Raw genomic sequence first — 16,873 nt, 5'->3', positions numbered from 1 at the left:
CAAAAAAGATAATTAATTGTATTCGAGTTATTGTCGAACATTCACACTTTTTAAAAATCCAGATGCAAAACAAACCAAAATAACCGGATTAAACCGGAAACTGGAAATGGATGCTTGGAGCTTAATATGAAGTAACTTTAAAACTTAAAGATGTCATAGGAACAAGCACGTGGCTCTGTAACTCCCTTGCATGCAGCCATGTTGTTCATCATCCATCACTATATGTCAAAACTTGCCCCAAAATCCTTTTTTTTTTCCTTATCCAAAAAACAAAAATATAAAACCTCATTTTATGCAGTTGCCTTCACTTTTATCTTTCTTCTTCGTTTTCATAGCCTGATCCCAAAGAAAATCCTCTTATATATTATTTTCGAAGTAAAGAGAGAAAGGGAAAAACAAAAAAAAATGGTGGATCTATTGAACTCGGTGATGAATCTGGTGGCGCCTCCGGCGACAATGGTGGTGATGGCCTTCTCATGGCCATTATTGTGTTTCATCAGCTTCTCCGAACGGCTTTACAACTCTTATTTTGCTACCGAAGACATGGAGGATAAAGTTGTTGTCATCACCGGAGCTTCCTCCGCCATTGGAGAGGTACTCAAAATTATGAATAGATCAAATAAAACAGTGTTCTGAACCGTTTTATGCATTTATGTTGTTGAAAAAAAAAATAGGAGACTTATATAGATCAAAATCATCCAAGGACTAATCTATAGACCTATAAATTACCGGATTTTCTTGCCATTTAAAATGTTCAAATGACCAACTATGGATAAAATATTCTCCATAATAATTTCCACAAATTTTTACTCTCCTGCAATCATTGATCGGCTTATAGATTGATTCAGTCCAAATCATGCATCCTTGAGCTTACTCTAATATGTAATATTAAAGACCATATACTATATTCTCTATATTGATTCCACAAGATGGTATTGTATTATTAGAGTATGTTGTTGATTTGTTAACTTTTTACAGAAAATGGTTTTTTGCGGTTTTGCGTTTATGATTATTTCAACTGAAAAAAGATTTAAAAAGTTGTGTTTAATGTTAAAATCAAACTTTTTTAATCAAAGTTTTTAATAAAAAAAGAAAGAAGTGATGGTTGATTAATTATTCGAACTCAAGTGTTATATAACAAAAATAAGATCCGATGCGATTATAGAAAGAGAAAAACAAATATTATGAGGTTTTGCATGGATGCTTACGATCTTTTTAATGAGATGAAAACGCAGCAAATAGCGTATGAATATGCAAAGAGAGGAGCGAATTTGGTGTTGGTGGCGAGGAGAGAGCAGAGACTGAGAGTTGTGAGCAATAAGGCAAGAATAATTGGAGCCAACCACGTCATCATCATCGCTGCTGATGTCATCAAAGAAGATGATTGCCGCCGTTTCATCACCCAAGCCGTCAACTACTACGGCCGTGGTACTCAACCTATCGCAGTTTTCGCAGTAGTTTCATAGCTTTAATCGGATAAAATCGTTTTATCATTGAATGCTTAGGGATAGGTTAACGTGTAGGCCAGGTAATACTGTAATAGTTTAATGTTTTGATAGCTAGTTAAGCAATTTTAACTGAAAATGTTGTGAATTCAACACAGTGGATCACCTAGTGAATACAGTGAGTCTTGGACACACATTTTACTTCGACGAAGTGAGTGACACAACTGTGTTTCCGCATTTGCTGGTAAGACTAAAATGCTTTCTTGATCTCTATATCTTCCGGTTTTGAGTATTGTGCATTCATTGAGAGATTGAGATTCTTGAGCAGGATATAAACTTCTGGGGGAATGTTTATCCGACGTATGTAGCATTGCCATACCTTCAAAAGACCAATGGACGTATAGTGGTGAATGCATCGGTCGAGAATTGGTTGCCTCTACCTCGGATGAGTCTTTATTCCGTTAGTACTTAACCATTTACAGTTCTTTATACAGCTTGATCTGAAATTCTTCTGTTTGACTTAGAATGTTATCATTGTGTATAGGCTGCAAAAGCAGCATTGGTCAACTTCTATGAGACGCTGAGATTTGAGCTAAATGAAGAGGTAGGGATAACTATCGCGACTCACGGATGGATAGGGAGTGAGATGAGTAGAGGAAAGTTCATGTTAGAAGAAGGTGCTGAGATGCAATGGAAGGAAGAAAGAGAAGTAAGGCTTAATTATCAAACCACACACTTGTGATTTGACTGAACCTAATCATTGTCCCTTATACTTAACTTTCATTTGATCTATAGGTATCTGCAAACGGTGGACCGATAGAGGAATTTGCAAAGATGATTGTGGCTGGAGCTTGCAGAGGAGACGCGTACGTGAAGTTCCCAAACTGGTACGACGTGTTTCTTCTCTATAGAGTCTTCACGCCCAATGTGCTGAGATGGACATTCAAGCTGTTACTGTCTAGTGAGGGTTCACGTAGAAGCTCCCTTGTTGGGGTCGGGCCAGCTATGCCCGTGGACGAGTCTTCTTCAGAAATGAAACTTATGCTTGAAGGAGGCACACCTCGGGTTACCGGAAGTCCACCTCATTACACCGCAAGCCCACCACGGTATACCGCAAGCCCGCCTCACTACACCGCAAGCCCACCTCGGTATACCGCAAGTCCACCTCATTACGCCGCAAGCCCACCTCGGTATACCGCAAGCCCACCTCGGTTTAATATCCAAGAGTTGCAATAGAAACTGAATGGAGAATCAAGAGGTGAGGTCTAGTGTGTAGTGTGTAGAGTGAACTTGAGCTTTGGAACTTCTGTGATTAAGTGAACAAAAAAGCAATGTAAAGGACATAGAATCATGAATAATGCCGGATGATACAGCTATGTGATGTTATTTGTTACTTATGTCACCCAAAACATTACACGGACACAATGTTGATATACATGATATTGTATCTGTCAAAATGTGATTTTAGACGTAGCTTCTCCACAAGTATTAAACAGAGAAAAAGAGCAGAACCTAGAGCGTTTTGCACATCTAGGCTCTGAGAAACTGGAAAGAAGATGACAAGATCCTGAAGAGACCATCCGGGTTATCCGTGTGAACCTGAAAGGACACAACCCGTTTATGTGTTGGGTACTATAGATGATACAGAGAAAAACAAAGATGAAGCAATGTAGAAGCAGAGGTGTTAGTTAATTTTACCCAGTGGCCAGCGTCTTCCAGGACATGCATTTCTACGCCGCCTCCTTCTTCAGAGGCGAGCTCTTCAGCGGCGTGGATTCGTTGGAGGTCCTCTAAGGCCCAACGGTGCAAGCTTCTTTCGGCTTTTAGAAAATTCACATGTACTCCTCTTGGAAGATTCTCAACAAAGTTCCTTTTTTTGCCAAGAAGTTTTGAGTATAATTAGATCAAGTATCATACAATTATACAAGTTTGGTCCACTAAACAAAGGGAGGTTTAGCAGAACAGATTACCATAGATTTGTGTCTTCGTAGGACTGATAAAGTTGGGAGATCCCGTCCAAGTCAAACGTCCACGAGAAGCTCGAGCACGATGGTCCAGTAGGTCTGAGATTGGTAATGACCCACTGCACAAGAATATATTTTAGAGACATCAAGGTTGTTGCAATTCAACAAGTATCAGCAGAATCAACCAACGGTCTGAAAGTTAGTTTAATAGATGATAGAATCTGGTGAGTGAATGGATGTTATTATACCTGTGCAACATCATTGGAAAACCCTTCTTTGATAAGAGCGTTTAGAACCTCGCGCTTTGATGAGACCTTAAACCAAACACAAAAGATGTTCATAAGCATATATTTTCTAGATCTTTGTGTTCTTCTGACTTCTATGACCCTCTAGGTGGTTCAAACTGCTTATTGCAAATAATCAATTAAAGTAATCAACAGTTTGAAAATTCTAGTAACGTCTAGCAAATTCTATTAGCTTATTAATCTGTTATAAAGTCTCTCAACTGGAACAAGAATTCTAAAATTTTGACAGTACGAATTCTAAACAAGAACAAGATATATCAATGTTGAACTATAAATTGACAAAAGTACGTTCTCATGAACACATCTGTAGTTGTTCAACTCTCCTAAGATAATCAATTCTCAACTTATAAACGGCATCTCGTATGATATAGAAACTCAGATGTCCAAAGCTTCGATGATGAGAGGCCAAAAGACAGATACATATCGTAACTCACCACTTTTGGCAATGTACGTAGAAATGATATAAGCTCTCGTGGATGATCCTCTCCATCTCCTCCTGCACGAACTTTTCCAGGAGTAGCATCCAATACCCAAGCCTGTAATGGATACAATTCCGGAAAATTAACATAAACTCTACCAAGGGTCATAAGGATATTACAAATATAAAAAAACCACTTACTCGGACTGGTCGTGGAAGAGGCTTAGCTGCTTGTTCCACCATGCTCAAAACAACTACACAGATCATAAGAAAAGATTGATCTTTACACATCTGAGTAAATAATCTAAATGAAGAAATTTTTACAAATACATTAAACTCACCTTTCCCTCCAAAGCTGTGACCAACAAGGACCCGAGGTGTTAATCTCAACTGACCAACCTAAGAACGACACAATACAGAAAGATGAGTATCAGAGAAGTGATATTTCATGACTAATCGAATAACGTGTGTACTGAAACTTACAAGTTTAAGAACATCAGAAGCCGTTGAAGCAACAGAGTGTGGACCTCTCTTTTTCAGAGACGCTGAATCCCCATGACAACGCAGGTCTACCAAGAGAAACTGTGAAGATTGAATTAACAGGAGCAGATTAGTTATTGGAAGCCAATAAGTGTGTGTGCACAGTTTATTGAATTTGGCCAAACACATACCTGCCAAGTTGGGAACTCATGAGCTAATCTTCGAGCAAAAGTGCCTAAGAACCAAGAAAACAAAAAAATAGGTTTGGTTAGTTAGAAATGTTTCCAGTTTCCACACCATACAACCAAACCGAAAGTTAGAACAAACAAGAACCGGGACAAATATATGACTAAACTGATCTCTTTGCTTGCCTCTAACAGGCATGTAAAGAGATTTCAAGAATGACCGTACTGGTGTAACATGTTAAGTGCAGCACAATCTTATAACGATTTCACAAGCAATTCCCAGATACCGACCCCAGTTTTTCCCGCTCCCTAGAATTCCGTGTAGGAGAACAGCAGTAGGTGTATCTGGAACAGACTTGTCCTCCTTCCATCTCCATTTCACCTGCGTCAGTCCATAATCAGTCCAAAAACATAGAGAATGTCTCAAACTTGATGGTAGCTTCTATTGTCTCAGTGGACATGGAAAAATCCAGCATTTTCAGTCTAGAATCAAGATTATACTCTCAGATAACTTACAAGTGCACCTTGAACAAGATCGTACGCCTGCAAAACAAATAGCACAAGATAATCAATCAGTAGAGGCCAGAAATTCACATGACTTGCAGCAAGATTAAAGAACTAAAGTACAGATTTTTAACACTAAAGAATCAAACTATTTGTATCACAAATCAAACCACGTACCAGGATCCGAGGAGGCTCAGTAAAATTTTGGCTTGTTGTTAGCCTCTCATCGACTAAAGCCATACGTACAGTTGTTCCTCTCGCTTTACGGTCTCCATTTACCAATGCCAAACGATGCATACATAATCTGTCACTCTTTTAAGTAAGAGAAAATATGAAAAATCCAGAAAAAGTTAGGGACTTTAACTGTTTAATGCTACAGAGAATGACAAATAGAGAAGGAGAAGTTAACAAACCTGAAAATGTGTCCTAATTCTGATGAAATTAGGAGAATTGATCGCTGGTAAAGCTGATTGAAACATAAATCTACATCCGCCACTAGAGCTCGCCGTGGAGTACGAGACCGTCGGCATTTCGACAGATCAATGTCTGTATTTGCACACCGTCTGAATTGAAAAAAAACAACGAATTTTTGAAGATTCCTGATCCTTTTTCACGGATCGAGGAATGGAGCGAAAGGGAAGAGACAAGACGGAGAAGGATTAAGAAGTTTAAGAAGCGGAGAAAACGAAAGCAATGTGCTTTCTTTCTTCTTTCTCCCCCTTATTATGGATTTTTTTTGTTTTCTCCGTCGCCTGGCTTCTCTCCTCCGCCGTACGTTCAGTTTTCTGGAGAATCTCTCAGGTTAGAGACAGGCACAAAATGACACATTTACCCCTTATGTCGGCTTTCACGTAGACGTTGATCGATCCACTTGGCGTGGTCGGTCCAGCCTCCCACCTACCTAACAACAACTCACATTCTGTCGTTTCCTTCATTTTTCCAAAAACCCAAACGCGTTCCTTGCAAACAATGTTTTGAAAGCCGGACCGGTCTAACCGAGAATTGTATAGCCAAGTTCGGGTTGAGTAAAATAAAAACTTTAAACCACTAAAACCGGCCAAAACCGCTAAAACTCAAATTTGGGCTTGCATACTCAAATTTGAGCCCAAGACAAAAACCCACTTCTTTTTTCTTTTTTGAGCAGCAACCAAAACCCACTTCTAAAAAGCGGATTCTTAAAAGAAATAAAATACTGAAAAAGGAATAAAATTGTCAACCGACTCAAAATCAACCAGTACAAAAACGCCACGTGGACCCAGGAATAAACGTGTGGCCTGTGGCTCGCTCACGCCGCCACCTCCTCTTCTTCTTCTTCCTCGAAGCTTCTTTTTGAACAATTCCCGTTTTCACATACGGAAGAGTCTTTCAAAAAAAAGAAACCGTCAAAAAGCCACCGTTTGTTCTGATTTTTCGTCCTCGATCAAATGGCGTCGTTCGATGAAGCACCTCCTGGAAACCCTAAGGCCGGAGAGAAGATCTTCAGAACCAAGTGTGCGCAGTGCCACACCGTCGATAAAGGTGCCGGTCACAAACAAGGTCCGGTTCATTCTCTCTTTCTCACCTTCTGGATTCTCCGATGTCGGATTTTGCTTTTAGATCTAAATGTTTTCTGTTTCATTTCATCGATTTACGTTTGTTCTGGTCTGGATCTATCGAATCTGTAATGTCTCACCTTCGCTGAATCGATTGAACGTTTTGATTTCCTATATGCGTTGCGTCTTGATTTGTTGTGTTCTCCATGCGTAATTGTATTGAATTTTTGGATTTTTGATGATACAGGACCAAACTTGAATGGATTGTTTGGGAGGCAATCTGGAACAACTCCGGGATATTCTTACTCTGCTGCTAACAAAAACATGGCTGTTATGTGGGAGGAGAAGACTCTCTACGATTACTTGTTGAACCCCAAGAAGGTATTTTTCCCATATTTTATGCTCAATTGATTTGAAACCTTATTGTTCTGGTGATTGACTGATGCTGCATTTTCCATGCTGCTGAATTTTAGAGACTATTTGTTAAAAAAAAAATGAAAGATGCAATTTGTAGTGTGATACATTCAATTATCTTTCTGTTGAATGTTCTGGATTATTTACAAACCTAATTTTCTTGCTCTCCTCATGCTTTTGTTTTGCAAAGTCTCCTTCTTTATGAAATTTGACTATCAATTACAGGGATTCCTCATTGAAATTTTTCATTTTTCCTATTGCTTGTTCAAAAATTTATAATTACATTCTTGTTTAGCTAGTCTCTAGACTGAATCCATAAGGTTATAGAAGATGTTGTATGTTTAATACTGAGTCGTCGCTTCATACTCTGTAAATCTGTGGGTCGTTTCTTATTGAGCTGATTTAAAAGAGAATTAGATTTCTTTCTTATTGGAAAACGATGCTGACGTATGTGGGTTTTCTTTCCTTGTTGCACAGTACATTCCTGGGACGAAAATGGTGTTTCCTGGACTGAAAAAGCCACAAGATCGTGCTGATCTCATCGCTTATTTGAAGGAAGGTACTGCATAGACAAGACAACGCTCGCTCGGACATACATGCAGCCTCTATTCCCGTTCATTTTTTTAAACAGATAAAATAAATCAGACCCGAAAAATATTGTGGTCATGAACTGGTTTTCTATATGCTCTTTTTTTTACACTTGGTTGATGAGGCGAGTTGCCTCTTATAAAGTCGAATATTCGTTTTTGATGTGCAGAACCCAATCTCCACCACGAATATTTATGAGAATTTTATCCAACTTGCCTACTTTTGTTTACAAAGCAGATTCTAGAAGACAAAAATTGTCCATATTTAGAAATATGTATACATTACGGCAAGTCTGGAACTAACGCCCAAATATATATAATTACTTTGCGTACATGGCTAATTGTGTGATTGAGTTGTGTCCTTGAACCTTGAGCGTGATTTGAGTTCCTAATTATCGCATTCTTGAGTTGAGTTTTTTCTTTTCTTTTATCGATATTTTTAACTGAAAGTATATGTAATTTAACTGAAGAATGAAAAAATTATTGTAGGTGATTTTTATTCTTTTCACTCATGTTGACGTCTATTTATTTTCTTGTAACACGAGCTAGAGTAGACATGTTAAAAATTGTTGTTACTAATTCATAAGCTGACAAGCAAAACATTTGAAAGCGATACAAGCTCCGATGATGTGGCTAATTAAGTCTTGGGTTGTGAAGGTTTCCACGATCCAGGTATCTGTTTTTAGGAAAGAAAAATAAAACGGATTACATAGTGAGACTGTTTAAGACTAAAGTTACAAATAAAGAGAGTGAGAAAACCACAATTTTACAAAAACACAGACAAACCTCAACACCATGAGGCCCAATTCTGTTACGTGATATGAAATTCAGAACTAGATCCGCAAACTCCTCCGGTACATCTTCCTGCGTTTATTTACATCCACGTAGATTCATCATCTCGATATAAGAAAAATTACTCTTTATATATTACAATCGTAAATTTTACCTGTATGGCATGTCCGGTGTGTTTGACCACGATCATCTGAAACTTTCCTTGCATTTGACCAATTGTGAGTGTCCTAATCCAATCATCCACATCGTTATTACCATACGAATAAACTTAAGCAGACGTGAAGAAGCCTTAGTTTTAGAGGGACGAACACGAATCATATTACCTGTCCAACCTGTCAGTTCCAGCTAATAGCAAGAGTTTTGGAACAGGAGATGATAAGAACTTCTCCGAGAGACCATCGTACCTGCAAGGCAACTAACATTGTTCAAATAATCAATATCATAAAGTATAGGTATACGTTTGCACTTGGATTCCAACACTAATTGCTGTAACCAGCAACTCTAGTTATTCAACCGTATCAGCAACATCAAAGCCTTGGCTTATGTTTCATCGATGAATGATATTTTGGTGAAACTGGGTAACGAAGTTCTTGTCTTAATAGATTTTCTGTGTTGTGCTTAGTTGCTTACGAGTATGTGCACTAAGTGATTTACTGAAATAGAACATGAGGTAATGAGGGTCATACCAGTCTTTCCAATATTGCTCTGTTTCCGCTAGACGCGTCCGGTAAACATAGCTGGACAAAGGTTCATATTTTCACTCATTAGGAAAGCAAACATGTGGGGAATTTAAAATGGTGATGTTCAGCAAATAGAGATTCGCACCACTGTTTTGAATCATCATATTTGAGAGTTGTGGGGATGGAGACACGAGCAGAATCAATGTTCCTTAATGACCCTCCTCTAACGCTGTACTCAATCTGCAGATTTTATGCAGTTCTTTAGAGATGGTAGACCCGATAAAACTTACTACAACAAAGTCATTTGTTGTCAGCAGCTTATAGATATCAATGGTTTTTGTTTTCTTTTAGATATAAATACTAGATATCTTGCTTGTATGTACAGCTTAGCGTTTAGAAGTTACTTACTGCTTTTTGGATGCTGGGAAAATGTTGCATTCTATTTGAAAGAATTTTTTGCATGTGCATCAATGAGGCAATAGCAGTACCCTGCGATGAAAGCATATTGGTCAGTTCATCTCACAAGAGTGCAGACCAAGTGAGAAACAAATGAGACTCTTCTATAAGAAAGCAAACCTCAACAACATCCACAACGACAAGCCCAGCCAAGCTAGGCAATGCTTTGCTTGCAGCAACTTGCACAGCGACCGAGCCTCCCATGCTGTATTTTTATAACATGAAAATCAATTCATGAAAACTGGATTACAACACTTTTATTCTACAATAATTACGTAATATAAAACCAGTTCATGAGCTCATAAATATTCCATACTAGAGAAATCAAGTGAAAACCATAGGTTCAGTAGATGAATTGTTGTACCAAATAGATCGAGAACTACGAGAAAACCTTATCATTGATAAACACACAAATGTAAACAAACCCACCCACACACACAGACACACACACGACTGTCGCAATAGATTTTATACTAACTGATTATTTGACACTTACTGATACCTGAGACAAGTGATGAATGCATATAGAGAACTATCTTAAACTCTGCTGTATATGTTACAGGTACGAAGATATATTCGCTGGCGCACTGGAATATTTTTTTATCTATTCGCAACTGACCAAGCATTTACACTATAAGACAAAGTTCAAAATAACATACCGAAATGACAAATAAAATGGAAAAAAGTACAAACCTGTGACCAACTAGCACAATAGCTGGAGGAGAGTCTCCATACAATTCCTTGATCACCGCCAAAACATCATTGCTCATTGTCTGCATGTCCATCTCTTTACATCAGTCTCAATTCCCAGATACCAGCTAATGCATAACCGATGAGCAAATTTGTACTACCTCTAGCGACAACTCCAGTTCATTCTCTGAAACCGATTTACCGTGTCCTCTCAAGTCCATCGCAACCACACGTGCTTTCTCCTTGACTTTACCAGCCACTAAAGAAAAGGAGAGCCTGAGCAAAAACAAATGAAACTATTATATTGTGTTTTCACTGAGAATGGAAACGTAAACACACAACAAAACGAAAGTTCTAATCCTAATTCCTAAGAACCGTGATTCCATTTCAATTCTTTGCTTAAAAACTAACTCAAAAGCGACCAAAATTCAATCTTTAGCAGATTTAAAACACTCCTCCATCAAATGAAGTTAAACTTCAAGAGCCAAGATCAAAAACACTCACCCAGAGTAGCCACCTCCATGGAGAAAAAAGACAACAGGTCCTTCTGTTCCTGCCATATATACGTGAAAGACCTAAAACGATACGATACGTTCCATCAGAAACAGAGAAATTAAAACGTAAAAACATTCTTGAGACTTTACAAAAGAGCATTCGTTTAAACGTTTACATCGTCTGAGCCAGGGATTGATATATCGTCTTCCTTGTCAAAATAACTTGTCCATTCTACAGGCGAATACTTCTCCGAAGAGCTCCTGCAACATAAAACCCAATTCACATGTGACCTTATACAGTTCACTATTCACGTCGATCGAAATTAACCAAAAATAAAGATGCCATAGGAGAAGAATCGAGAAATGAAATCTACGAGAGGAATCAGTATCGAATGTGGTGACGACTCACGTAGAAGGAGGACGAAGAGGTCGAGCGGCGAAGACAGACGCCGGAGCTTCTATTGGTTCTTCGTCGGAGATATCTTCGCGAAGGGGATTCAAATTTGAAGAAGATTCCATCGATGGAAACTTCAGGTCACAGAATTCAATGACGGATCACAAAGCAAATAACCTCACAGATCTTCAGTTTCCACTGCTTCTCTACAAATTCGCTTATCTGTTTTTTTTTTTGTTTTCCCGTCAAAATTCAATAGCACGGTGACACCTCGCCGGAGAAATAAGTGGTATGGGCCGTATATCTATCATTGGGCCCATTTAGACCCATCAAGTTGAATTTTGTTTTCACTGAACACTGGCCGTTAAGTAGAGATGTTAAAGGATTAACCCGCGTCCAAATAGCCTGACCTGATGCGGGTTTAATTTTTTTCGGATCTGGCAGACTGGTCCATCATAAACTGCGGTTCCAAATTGATGTGTCCAAGTCCGACCCGTCTATATTCTGTGGTTTTGCGGGGTGGTCCGCGGGTTCATACTTTCTTCTTCATCTTAAAGTTCTTATGACATTTAGATTTATAATACCAGAAAATCTACAAAAGAAGAATAAAATTTTACTCGTAACTGAATCACAACATGCATAAGAAATAAAACTAAATAAATTCTTGTGTAAGCAAATTCGATGAACAAACAAATGAATTCGATAAATCTTTTATACAAAACTCCTAACCCTATGATACTATAAGATTTGAAAAATCAATTTAACGGTAAAAATAGACATTGAGTTTTGAAAAGCAAATAAATAAATTACAAATAATGATATACATAAAAACTGGTAATTTAAGCTAAATAACCTCAAGATATAAGCAACAAGACATTCACATATATATATAAAAAAAATGAAGAAAGCTTATTTGTTAGTCCAGCGTACAAACAAATGTGATTTTTAAGCAAAACTATTTATTGTCAATTCAAGATTTAAGTGATTCTAAATTACCTTTGTATCGCTGCGGACAAAAGAAAAACCACGTCCGTGATATAGTCGATGAGCAAAACCAACAAAAAAAAAACAAACTTATGACATTAAACTGAAATTAAAATTTTTTTTAAAAAATACTAGTTTTTAGCCGGGAAGACAATGACCAGATTTTCTTCCAAATTCAAAAATCCAATCACAGAATCTGAATCGAATATAATATAAAACACATACTAGTTTGATGATTCCTTGATCTCATTGAAATGAAGCTAGGCTTCACTAGGCTTCAGCTATCACAAAGCCCAATAGCTGAATTGTATGACTCTACTAGGCTTCGATTCACTCCATGAAACTACTATAGTACTTCGAAATCCACCAATCAAAAATGACAAAATACTTCACTTTTCGAAATTTACAAGAAAACATCAAATTTTGCGAGTTGGTCCGCAAACCTGCGGATCCGCTTTGATCCGATCCGCAAAAGTTTAACTTCCACGCGGGTTTGGACCGCAAAACCCGTATTTTATTTGGACAAATTTTATGGAGTTCAAGTCTGCACTGCTGCGGTTTTACTTGGCTGAATCCGCGGATCAGAGCCCAATTTGACACCTCTACTGTTAAAGTATGTAACGTTCAAATTAAAAGTTAATGGTATAAATTGAATTCGATTAAATTTGAGGGGCTTTGTTTTTTCTTTTTGAAACCTAAATTTCCTTTGTAGTTGTGTCATCATCGTCAAATTGCTACGGGCACCTTCAAGCTTAACACCGTCACAGAGCTCATCATCTCCGCCGCCGAACTCTTCACCACCGGTTCGTCTCCGTAAACTCCCTGCTTTGCGAACAGAAATAGTCTTTACTGGTTCAACGAATTTACTTTTTTTTTTTTTTTTCCTTATGTTATTTGTGTGATTTTGGTTTCTGTGTGTTTCTTAAAAACGAAAGAAAGAGGATCCGATAATATGTCGATTGTATAATCTAATTGAAATCAAATTCAATAGCTTTTAAACTTTTTGAGTGACTTAACTGTATAGGAGAAACTGTTTTCCAAATCAAGATTAGGATGTATATTGATGTGTATGAGTTGGTCATCGAAAATTTGATTTACATGTGTAAATGTGGTTTGCATTGAGCATATGGAATGTTATATCTTCTTAGAGAAATAATTTCTGAATGATGAATGACCAATTTCTACTCGATACTATCATGAAACTGTTCTTATACATTTGTTTAATAATGACCAAGCACAATCACTAAGACTAAGCATCTTAAACTGTTTCCTCAGGTTTGCTTCAACGGTGTTTAAGTTCATGGATCGATCTCTGAATCTACTCGATTTAGCCTTAGGGTTTGATCAGGAGCTAGCTGATTCATCGCCACTAACTGGGAAGGTAGTGCTCATCGAGGACTGTGTGGAGACTAGTGGTTCGTTTGTGCTTCACCAGCTGATGAAGCGTGTTCTCTCCCCTAACTCCTCTGATGCCCTTATCTTTCTCGCCTTTGCTCGACCCTTCTCTCATTATGATCGAATCCTGCGTAAACTGGTAAAGATCCACTCTCATCTTTCTTACATCATTATTCAGTTTTGAGATATGGTCTATTCCCTTGTTTTCTGCAAGGATTCTCAGTGTCTTACCATGTTCATGTGTTTTTGGGTTTATGTACAGGGATGTAATTTAGCGACTCAAAAGACAAACAATCGATTGGTTTTCGTTGACATGCTCATGATGAAGTGCTCAGGTGAGACTTATCAGGTAAACTATTGTTATCCTTGTTATTTGATTCTTCATTGATTTTCTTTTATCAGAAGAATTTTATACTGTGGAAAGTGATAAGTCTTTATAAAGAAGACAGAAGTAGAGTTTTGCCAATGCTTAATGTCACATTAGCAAAACTAGCAGTCAGTTAACAAGTTAGTTGGTCTTCGATCAATCATCCTTATGTATTAGACAAACTTATAGGGAGATCTTGTATTTTGTTTTTTTTTTGAGTGCCTTGGCCTCTGAGATAATTAGGAAATCTCTATAACTTTTGGTGATCTCGATTGTTTGGTCATTGGTTCTTCTTTATAAGCTACGATCTAAAGAAATAAAGTAGCATTGTGTTTCTGCTCCCTGCAAATCAGATTCGGAATCTATAAGAACGTGTATTTTGAACCCAAACGATGAGTTTTTGTGTCTGGCTTCGTTGTATTTATATTGTTAAACAGAAAAGGTCTCCGTTTGATTTCATCTACTTGTAGTGGATGTTTCATTGTTTTGTACTGTTGTGTCATCTTTATACCTTTTTGATAAAGTGCCCATAATTCTTTTGCTAAATTTCTTAAGCAGATGGTGAACAAACGGAAGGAAATGCGAGTCCCGTTGCAAAACTATTTCGAGAGATACAAGAAACCGTTCGAAAGCTACGCAGTGTAACTAATAGCAACATAACCGTTATGGTGGATGACATGTCTCTCCTGGAAATCGCTGCTACCAGTAGCAATTCAGATCACGTCTTGGACTTCTTGCACTACTGCCACACCTTAACTTCTGAAAGCGTAAGCCCAGAAGCTCGGTTTTTTTTTTTATCATCTACTCTTAAGGTAGGTTTTGCTTCTTTCGTGTCTTAACGAGCCATTCTTTAAATTTTTTCTCTAAAGACAGAAATGTTCGCTGGTCGTTCTCAATCATGAAGATATATACTCGAGCATGGAGAGACCTGCATTTTTGCTAAAGATGGTGTGCCTTGCAGATGTTGTGATAAAGGCAGAGCCTTTAGCCTCTGGTTTAGCAAATGACGTACATGGCCAAGTAATCTTCGATGTCATTAAGTTTAAACGTTTGTTTTGTAATTTCTTGGTGTCTAAACATTTTTTTTGCTGGTTTATTGCATATACAGTTGACTGTTCTGAACAAGGGGATAGGCAACTCGGGTCGAGGGGGAAGCTCGAGGAACAAGTTGCAGAATTTTCAATTCAGGATTAAAGAAAATGGTATCGAGTATTTCTATCCCGGGTTCAGAAACTGATGATTAGAGACCGATTCTAGTGTTTATCATCATGTTATGGTAGTGAGATGAATCTAAAACTTTGTTTTTTGGGTTAGCAAGGAAGCTGTTGCATTTAGGTTTTGGGAGATTCTTTACTCTGCTCAACATTGTTACCTTCTATTCGTCTAAAGTCTAAACTATTATCTGAGAAACAATTACTGGAACACCCGGACTCGCCATACTAAAAATCAATTCTGGTTTATTTAAATTAAACCATCATTTATAATTAAGCCTAATTCTAATCTCTTTTTAGCCTCTTTTTAACTCTCTGCAAACCCATTAATCTAATCTATTAAGCCCAGTTCAAACTAATCTAACTTAATATAAATACCTCTGATTCCTCATCAATTTCTAAAACCCTAGTCTCTTCATCTTCTCTCTTTTTCATCACTTTTTCTCTTAAACCGCCGTTCACTTCTGAGACGATTTCCTGGCGATCCGTGAAGCACCACGCGACATGTAATATATCAAATCGAAGCCCCGGAGGTAAGCTTTATAATGAGACCGGTCTCGCCCTGATCCGTGATCAGACACGAGAGTTATCGTGAACCGCGTATCGGGTGTCCAGATCTGCTCTCTCTCTCTTCCTCTTTCTCATCTTTGCCCTAATCTCTCCTCTCTCTCCTTTCAGTCGAACCTCTCTCTCTCCATTGCAAGATGTGTGCGCCTCTAACTCCTCCTCCTCTTGAATCCGAATCCAGTGATGGTGGATCTCCACTTCGTCATCCTTCTCCTATGCCATCACCTCCTTCTATTGCTTGCCCTTCTGTGCCAAGGTGAGGACCCTGTGCTTCACTCTCTCTTTCACTCCTGTCCATAGTAGTTAGCCTTTTCTTAGGTTAAGTACTAGATCTGTGTGCTAGGGTTAGATTATTAGAATCTGGTTCCTTGTTGATTGATTGTTGATGATTGCTGGTTGTCGGAGGAACCTTGATGACTGAACATGAACTTGGAACTAATCTATGAAACCCTAAAATATGGATTGATTGTGTGTGATCTGGATTACCTTGTTTGAGATAGTCTAGGTTGTGTGATATAGATCTGTTAGGTCCCCGACCCCTTCTGTGGTGATTGGGCGGTGTTTCTTGTTGGGCTAGTGGCTGGATTGGGCTAGTCCAACGGTGAGCGGAAGGTACGCCGATCCTTTCGGAGCCTGTATGGCTGAAGGCCTGTCTGTGTGACCGCCTTGTGACCCTTTCTGTGTGATTGGGGGTGTGTCCCTTTCTGTAGTGATTGAGGACGACTGATTGACCTTTACTTGTTGAGATCCCTTTCTGTGGTGAATGGGTGACCCCTTTCTGTGGTGATTGGGTGGGTGGAGTGACATTCTTGATGAGACGGTGATGCTCTCCTCAATGGGTTACGGTTTCTTTGTTATTTGGTAGTTGATTGTAGGGTTACCCTTGTTTGCTAGCTTGACTTAGGATTAGTCTATCTGCTGTGTCCATGATTGTTAGATGGTGTTGTGGGCCTCCTTAAGGTCCATCCTCGTTGAGTAATCTCAATTACTCACCCCTCCTTCTTCCTTG

General features: G+C 38.4%; 5 protein-coding genes across 6 annotated transcripts; 3 read left to right on the top strand and 2 right to left on the bottom strand.

Annotated features, from left to right (window-relative positions):
* The first annotated feature begins 315 nt into the window (after nt 1–315).
* LOC18015183 (11-beta-hydroxysteroid dehydrogenase-like 5) lies at nt 316–2,818 on the top strand. The gene is made up of 6 exons (XM_006397048.2): nt 316–594; nt 1,236–1,428; nt 1,604–1,689; nt 1,774–1,905; nt 1,990–2,154; nt 2,241–2,818. Exons 1-6 carry the CDS (start codon nt 406–408, stop codon nt 2,679–2,681), a joined length of 1,206 nt encoding a protein of 401 aa, XP_006397111.1. The 5' UTR covers nt 316–405; the 3' UTR covers nt 2,682–2,818.
* LOC18015182 (putative esterase/lipase HI_0193) lies at nt 2,778–6,207 on the bottom strand. The gene is made up of 13 exons (XM_006397047.2): nt 5,715–6,207; nt 5,479–5,613; nt 5,314–5,340; nt 5,089–5,179; nt 4,804–4,847; nt 4,616–4,714; nt 4,474–4,531; nt 4,334–4,386; nt 4,149–4,250; nt 3,658–3,723; nt 3,416–3,528; nt 3,144–3,315; nt 2,778–3,044 (listed from the first exon to the last, which is right to left on the bottom strand). Exons 1-13 carry the CDS (start codon nt 5,829–5,831, stop codon nt 2,976–2,978), a joined length of 1,146 nt encoding a protein of 381 aa, XP_006397110.1. The 5' UTR covers nt 5,832–6,207; the 3' UTR covers nt 2,778–2,975.
* A 363-nt stretch (nt 6,208–6,570) lies between these two features.
* On the top strand, nt 6,571–8,064 carry LOC18015097 (cytochrome c-2). The gene is made up of 3 exons (XM_006397046.2): nt 6,571–6,837; nt 7,081–7,214; nt 7,725–8,064. The coding sequence occupies exons 1-3, from the start codon at nt 6,726–6,728 to the stop codon at nt 7,815–7,817; spliced, it is 339 nt and encodes a 112-aa protein (XP_006397109.1). The 5' UTR covers nt 6,571–6,725; the 3' UTR covers nt 7,818–8,064.
* A 260-nt stretch (nt 8,065–8,324) lies between these two features.
* Nucleotides 8,325–11,587, bottom strand: LOC18015096 (protein phosphatase methylesterase 1). 2 transcript variants are annotated; one of them, XR_002898738.1, is made up of 13 exons: nt 11,356–11,587; nt 11,123–11,207; nt 10,957–11,027; nt 10,614–10,728; nt 10,456–10,535; nt 9,883–9,967; nt 9,715–9,795; nt 9,452–9,546; nt 9,313–9,363; nt 8,950–9,041; nt 8,781–8,853; nt 8,621–8,698; nt 8,325–8,510 (listed from the first exon to the last, which is right to left on the bottom strand). XR_002898738.1 is itself a non-coding variant. In XM_006397045.2 (13 exons), exons 1-13 carry the CDS (start codon nt 11,463–11,465, stop codon nt 8,472–8,474), a joined length of 1,044 nt encoding a protein of 347 aa, XP_006397108.1. In that variant the 5' UTR covers nt 11,466–11,587; the 3' UTR covers nt 8,325–8,471. The 2 variants fall into 2 exon arrangements, 1 of the variants encoding a protein (XP_006397108.1); XM_006397045.2 differs by having other exon boundaries at nt 8,950–9,030.
* Nucleotides 11,588–13,028: 1,441 nt separating this feature from the next.
* Nucleotides 13,029–15,574, top strand: LOC18015095 (elongator complex protein 6). Its single transcript, XM_006397044.2, has 6 exons — nt 13,029–13,127; nt 13,600–13,858; nt 13,982–14,054; nt 14,645–14,853; nt 14,960–15,106; nt 15,195–15,574. The coding sequence occupies exons 2-6, from the start codon at nt 13,625–13,627 to the stop codon at nt 15,321–15,323; spliced, it is 792 nt and encodes a 263-aa protein (XP_006397107.1). The 5' UTR covers nt 13,029–13,127; nt 13,600–13,624; the 3' UTR covers nt 15,324–15,574.
* Nucleotides 15,575–16,873: the final 1,299 nt, after the last annotated feature.

Source organism: Eutrema salsugineum, unplaced genomic scaffold, assembly GCF_000478725.1.
Source record: "Eutrema salsugineum unplaced genomic scaffold, Eutsalg1_0 scaffold_3, whole genome shotgun sequence".
Taxonomy (NCBI): Eukaryota; Viridiplantae; Streptophyta; class Magnoliopsida; order Brassicales; family Brassicaceae; genus Eutrema; species Eutrema salsugineum.
The sequence above is the reverse complement of the archived record's forward strand: the minus strand, read 5'-3'. Positions and strand labels throughout refer to the sequence as shown.

Coding starts and splice junctions, on each gene's coding strand:
- LOC18015183 (XM_006397048.2), top strand. CDS start 406: ATGGTGGATCTATTGAACTCGGTGATGAATCTGGTGGCGCCTCCGGCG. Junction 595..1,235: donor CTTCCTCCGCCATTGGAGAG/GTACTCAAAATT, acceptor ATGAAAACGCAG/CAAATAGCGTATGAATATGC. Junction 1,429..1,603: donor CGTCAACTACTACGGCCGTG/GTACTCAACCTA, acceptor AATTCAACACAG/TGGATCACCTAGTGAATACA.
- LOC18015182 (XM_006397047.2), bottom strand. CDS start 5,831: ATGCCGACGGTCTCGTACTCCACGGCGAGCTCTAGTGGCGGATGTAGA. Junction 4,251..4,333: donor CTCTTCCACGACCAGTCCGA/GTAAGTGGTTTT, acceptor TATCCATTACAG/GCTTGGGTATTGGATGCTAC. Junction 3,529..3,657: donor TTTCCAATGATGTTGCACAG/GTATAATAACAT, acceptor ATTCTTGTGCAG/TGGGTCATTACCAATCTCAG.
- LOC18015097 (XM_006397046.2), top strand. CDS start 6,726: ATGGCGTCGTTCGATGAAGCACCTCCTGGAAACCCTAAGGCCGGAGAG. Junction 6,838..7,080: donor AGGTGCCGGTCACAAACAAG/GTCCGGTTCATT, acceptor TTGATGATACAG/GACCAAACTTGAATGGATTG. Junction 7,215..7,724: donor ACTTGTTGAACCCCAAGAAG/GTATTTTTCCCA, acceptor CTTGTTGCACAG/TACATTCCTGGGACGAAAAT.
- LOC18015096 (XM_006397045.2), bottom strand. CDS start 11,465: ATGGAATCTTCTTCAAATTTGAATCCCCTTCGCGAAGATATCTCCGAC. Junction 11,208..11,355: donor CCTCTTCGTCCTCCTTCTAC/GTGAGTCGTCAC, acceptor TTTATGTTGCAG/GAGCTCTTCGGAGAAGTATT. Junction 8,854..8,949: donor GGAACTGACAGGTTGGACAG/GTAATATGATTC, acceptor TGATTGGATTAG/GACACTCACAATTGGTCAAA.
- LOC18015095 (XM_006397044.2), top strand. CDS start 13,625: ATGGATCGATCTCTGAATCTACTCGATTTAGCCTTAGGGTTTGATCAG. Junction 13,859..13,981: donor ATCGAATCCTGCGTAAACTG/GTAAAGATCCAC, acceptor GTTTATGTACAG/GGATGTAATTTAGCGACTCA. Junction 14,055..14,644: donor GCTCATGATGAAGTGCTCAG/GTGAGACTTATC, acceptor TTTCTTAAGCAG/ATGGTGAACAAACGGAAGGA.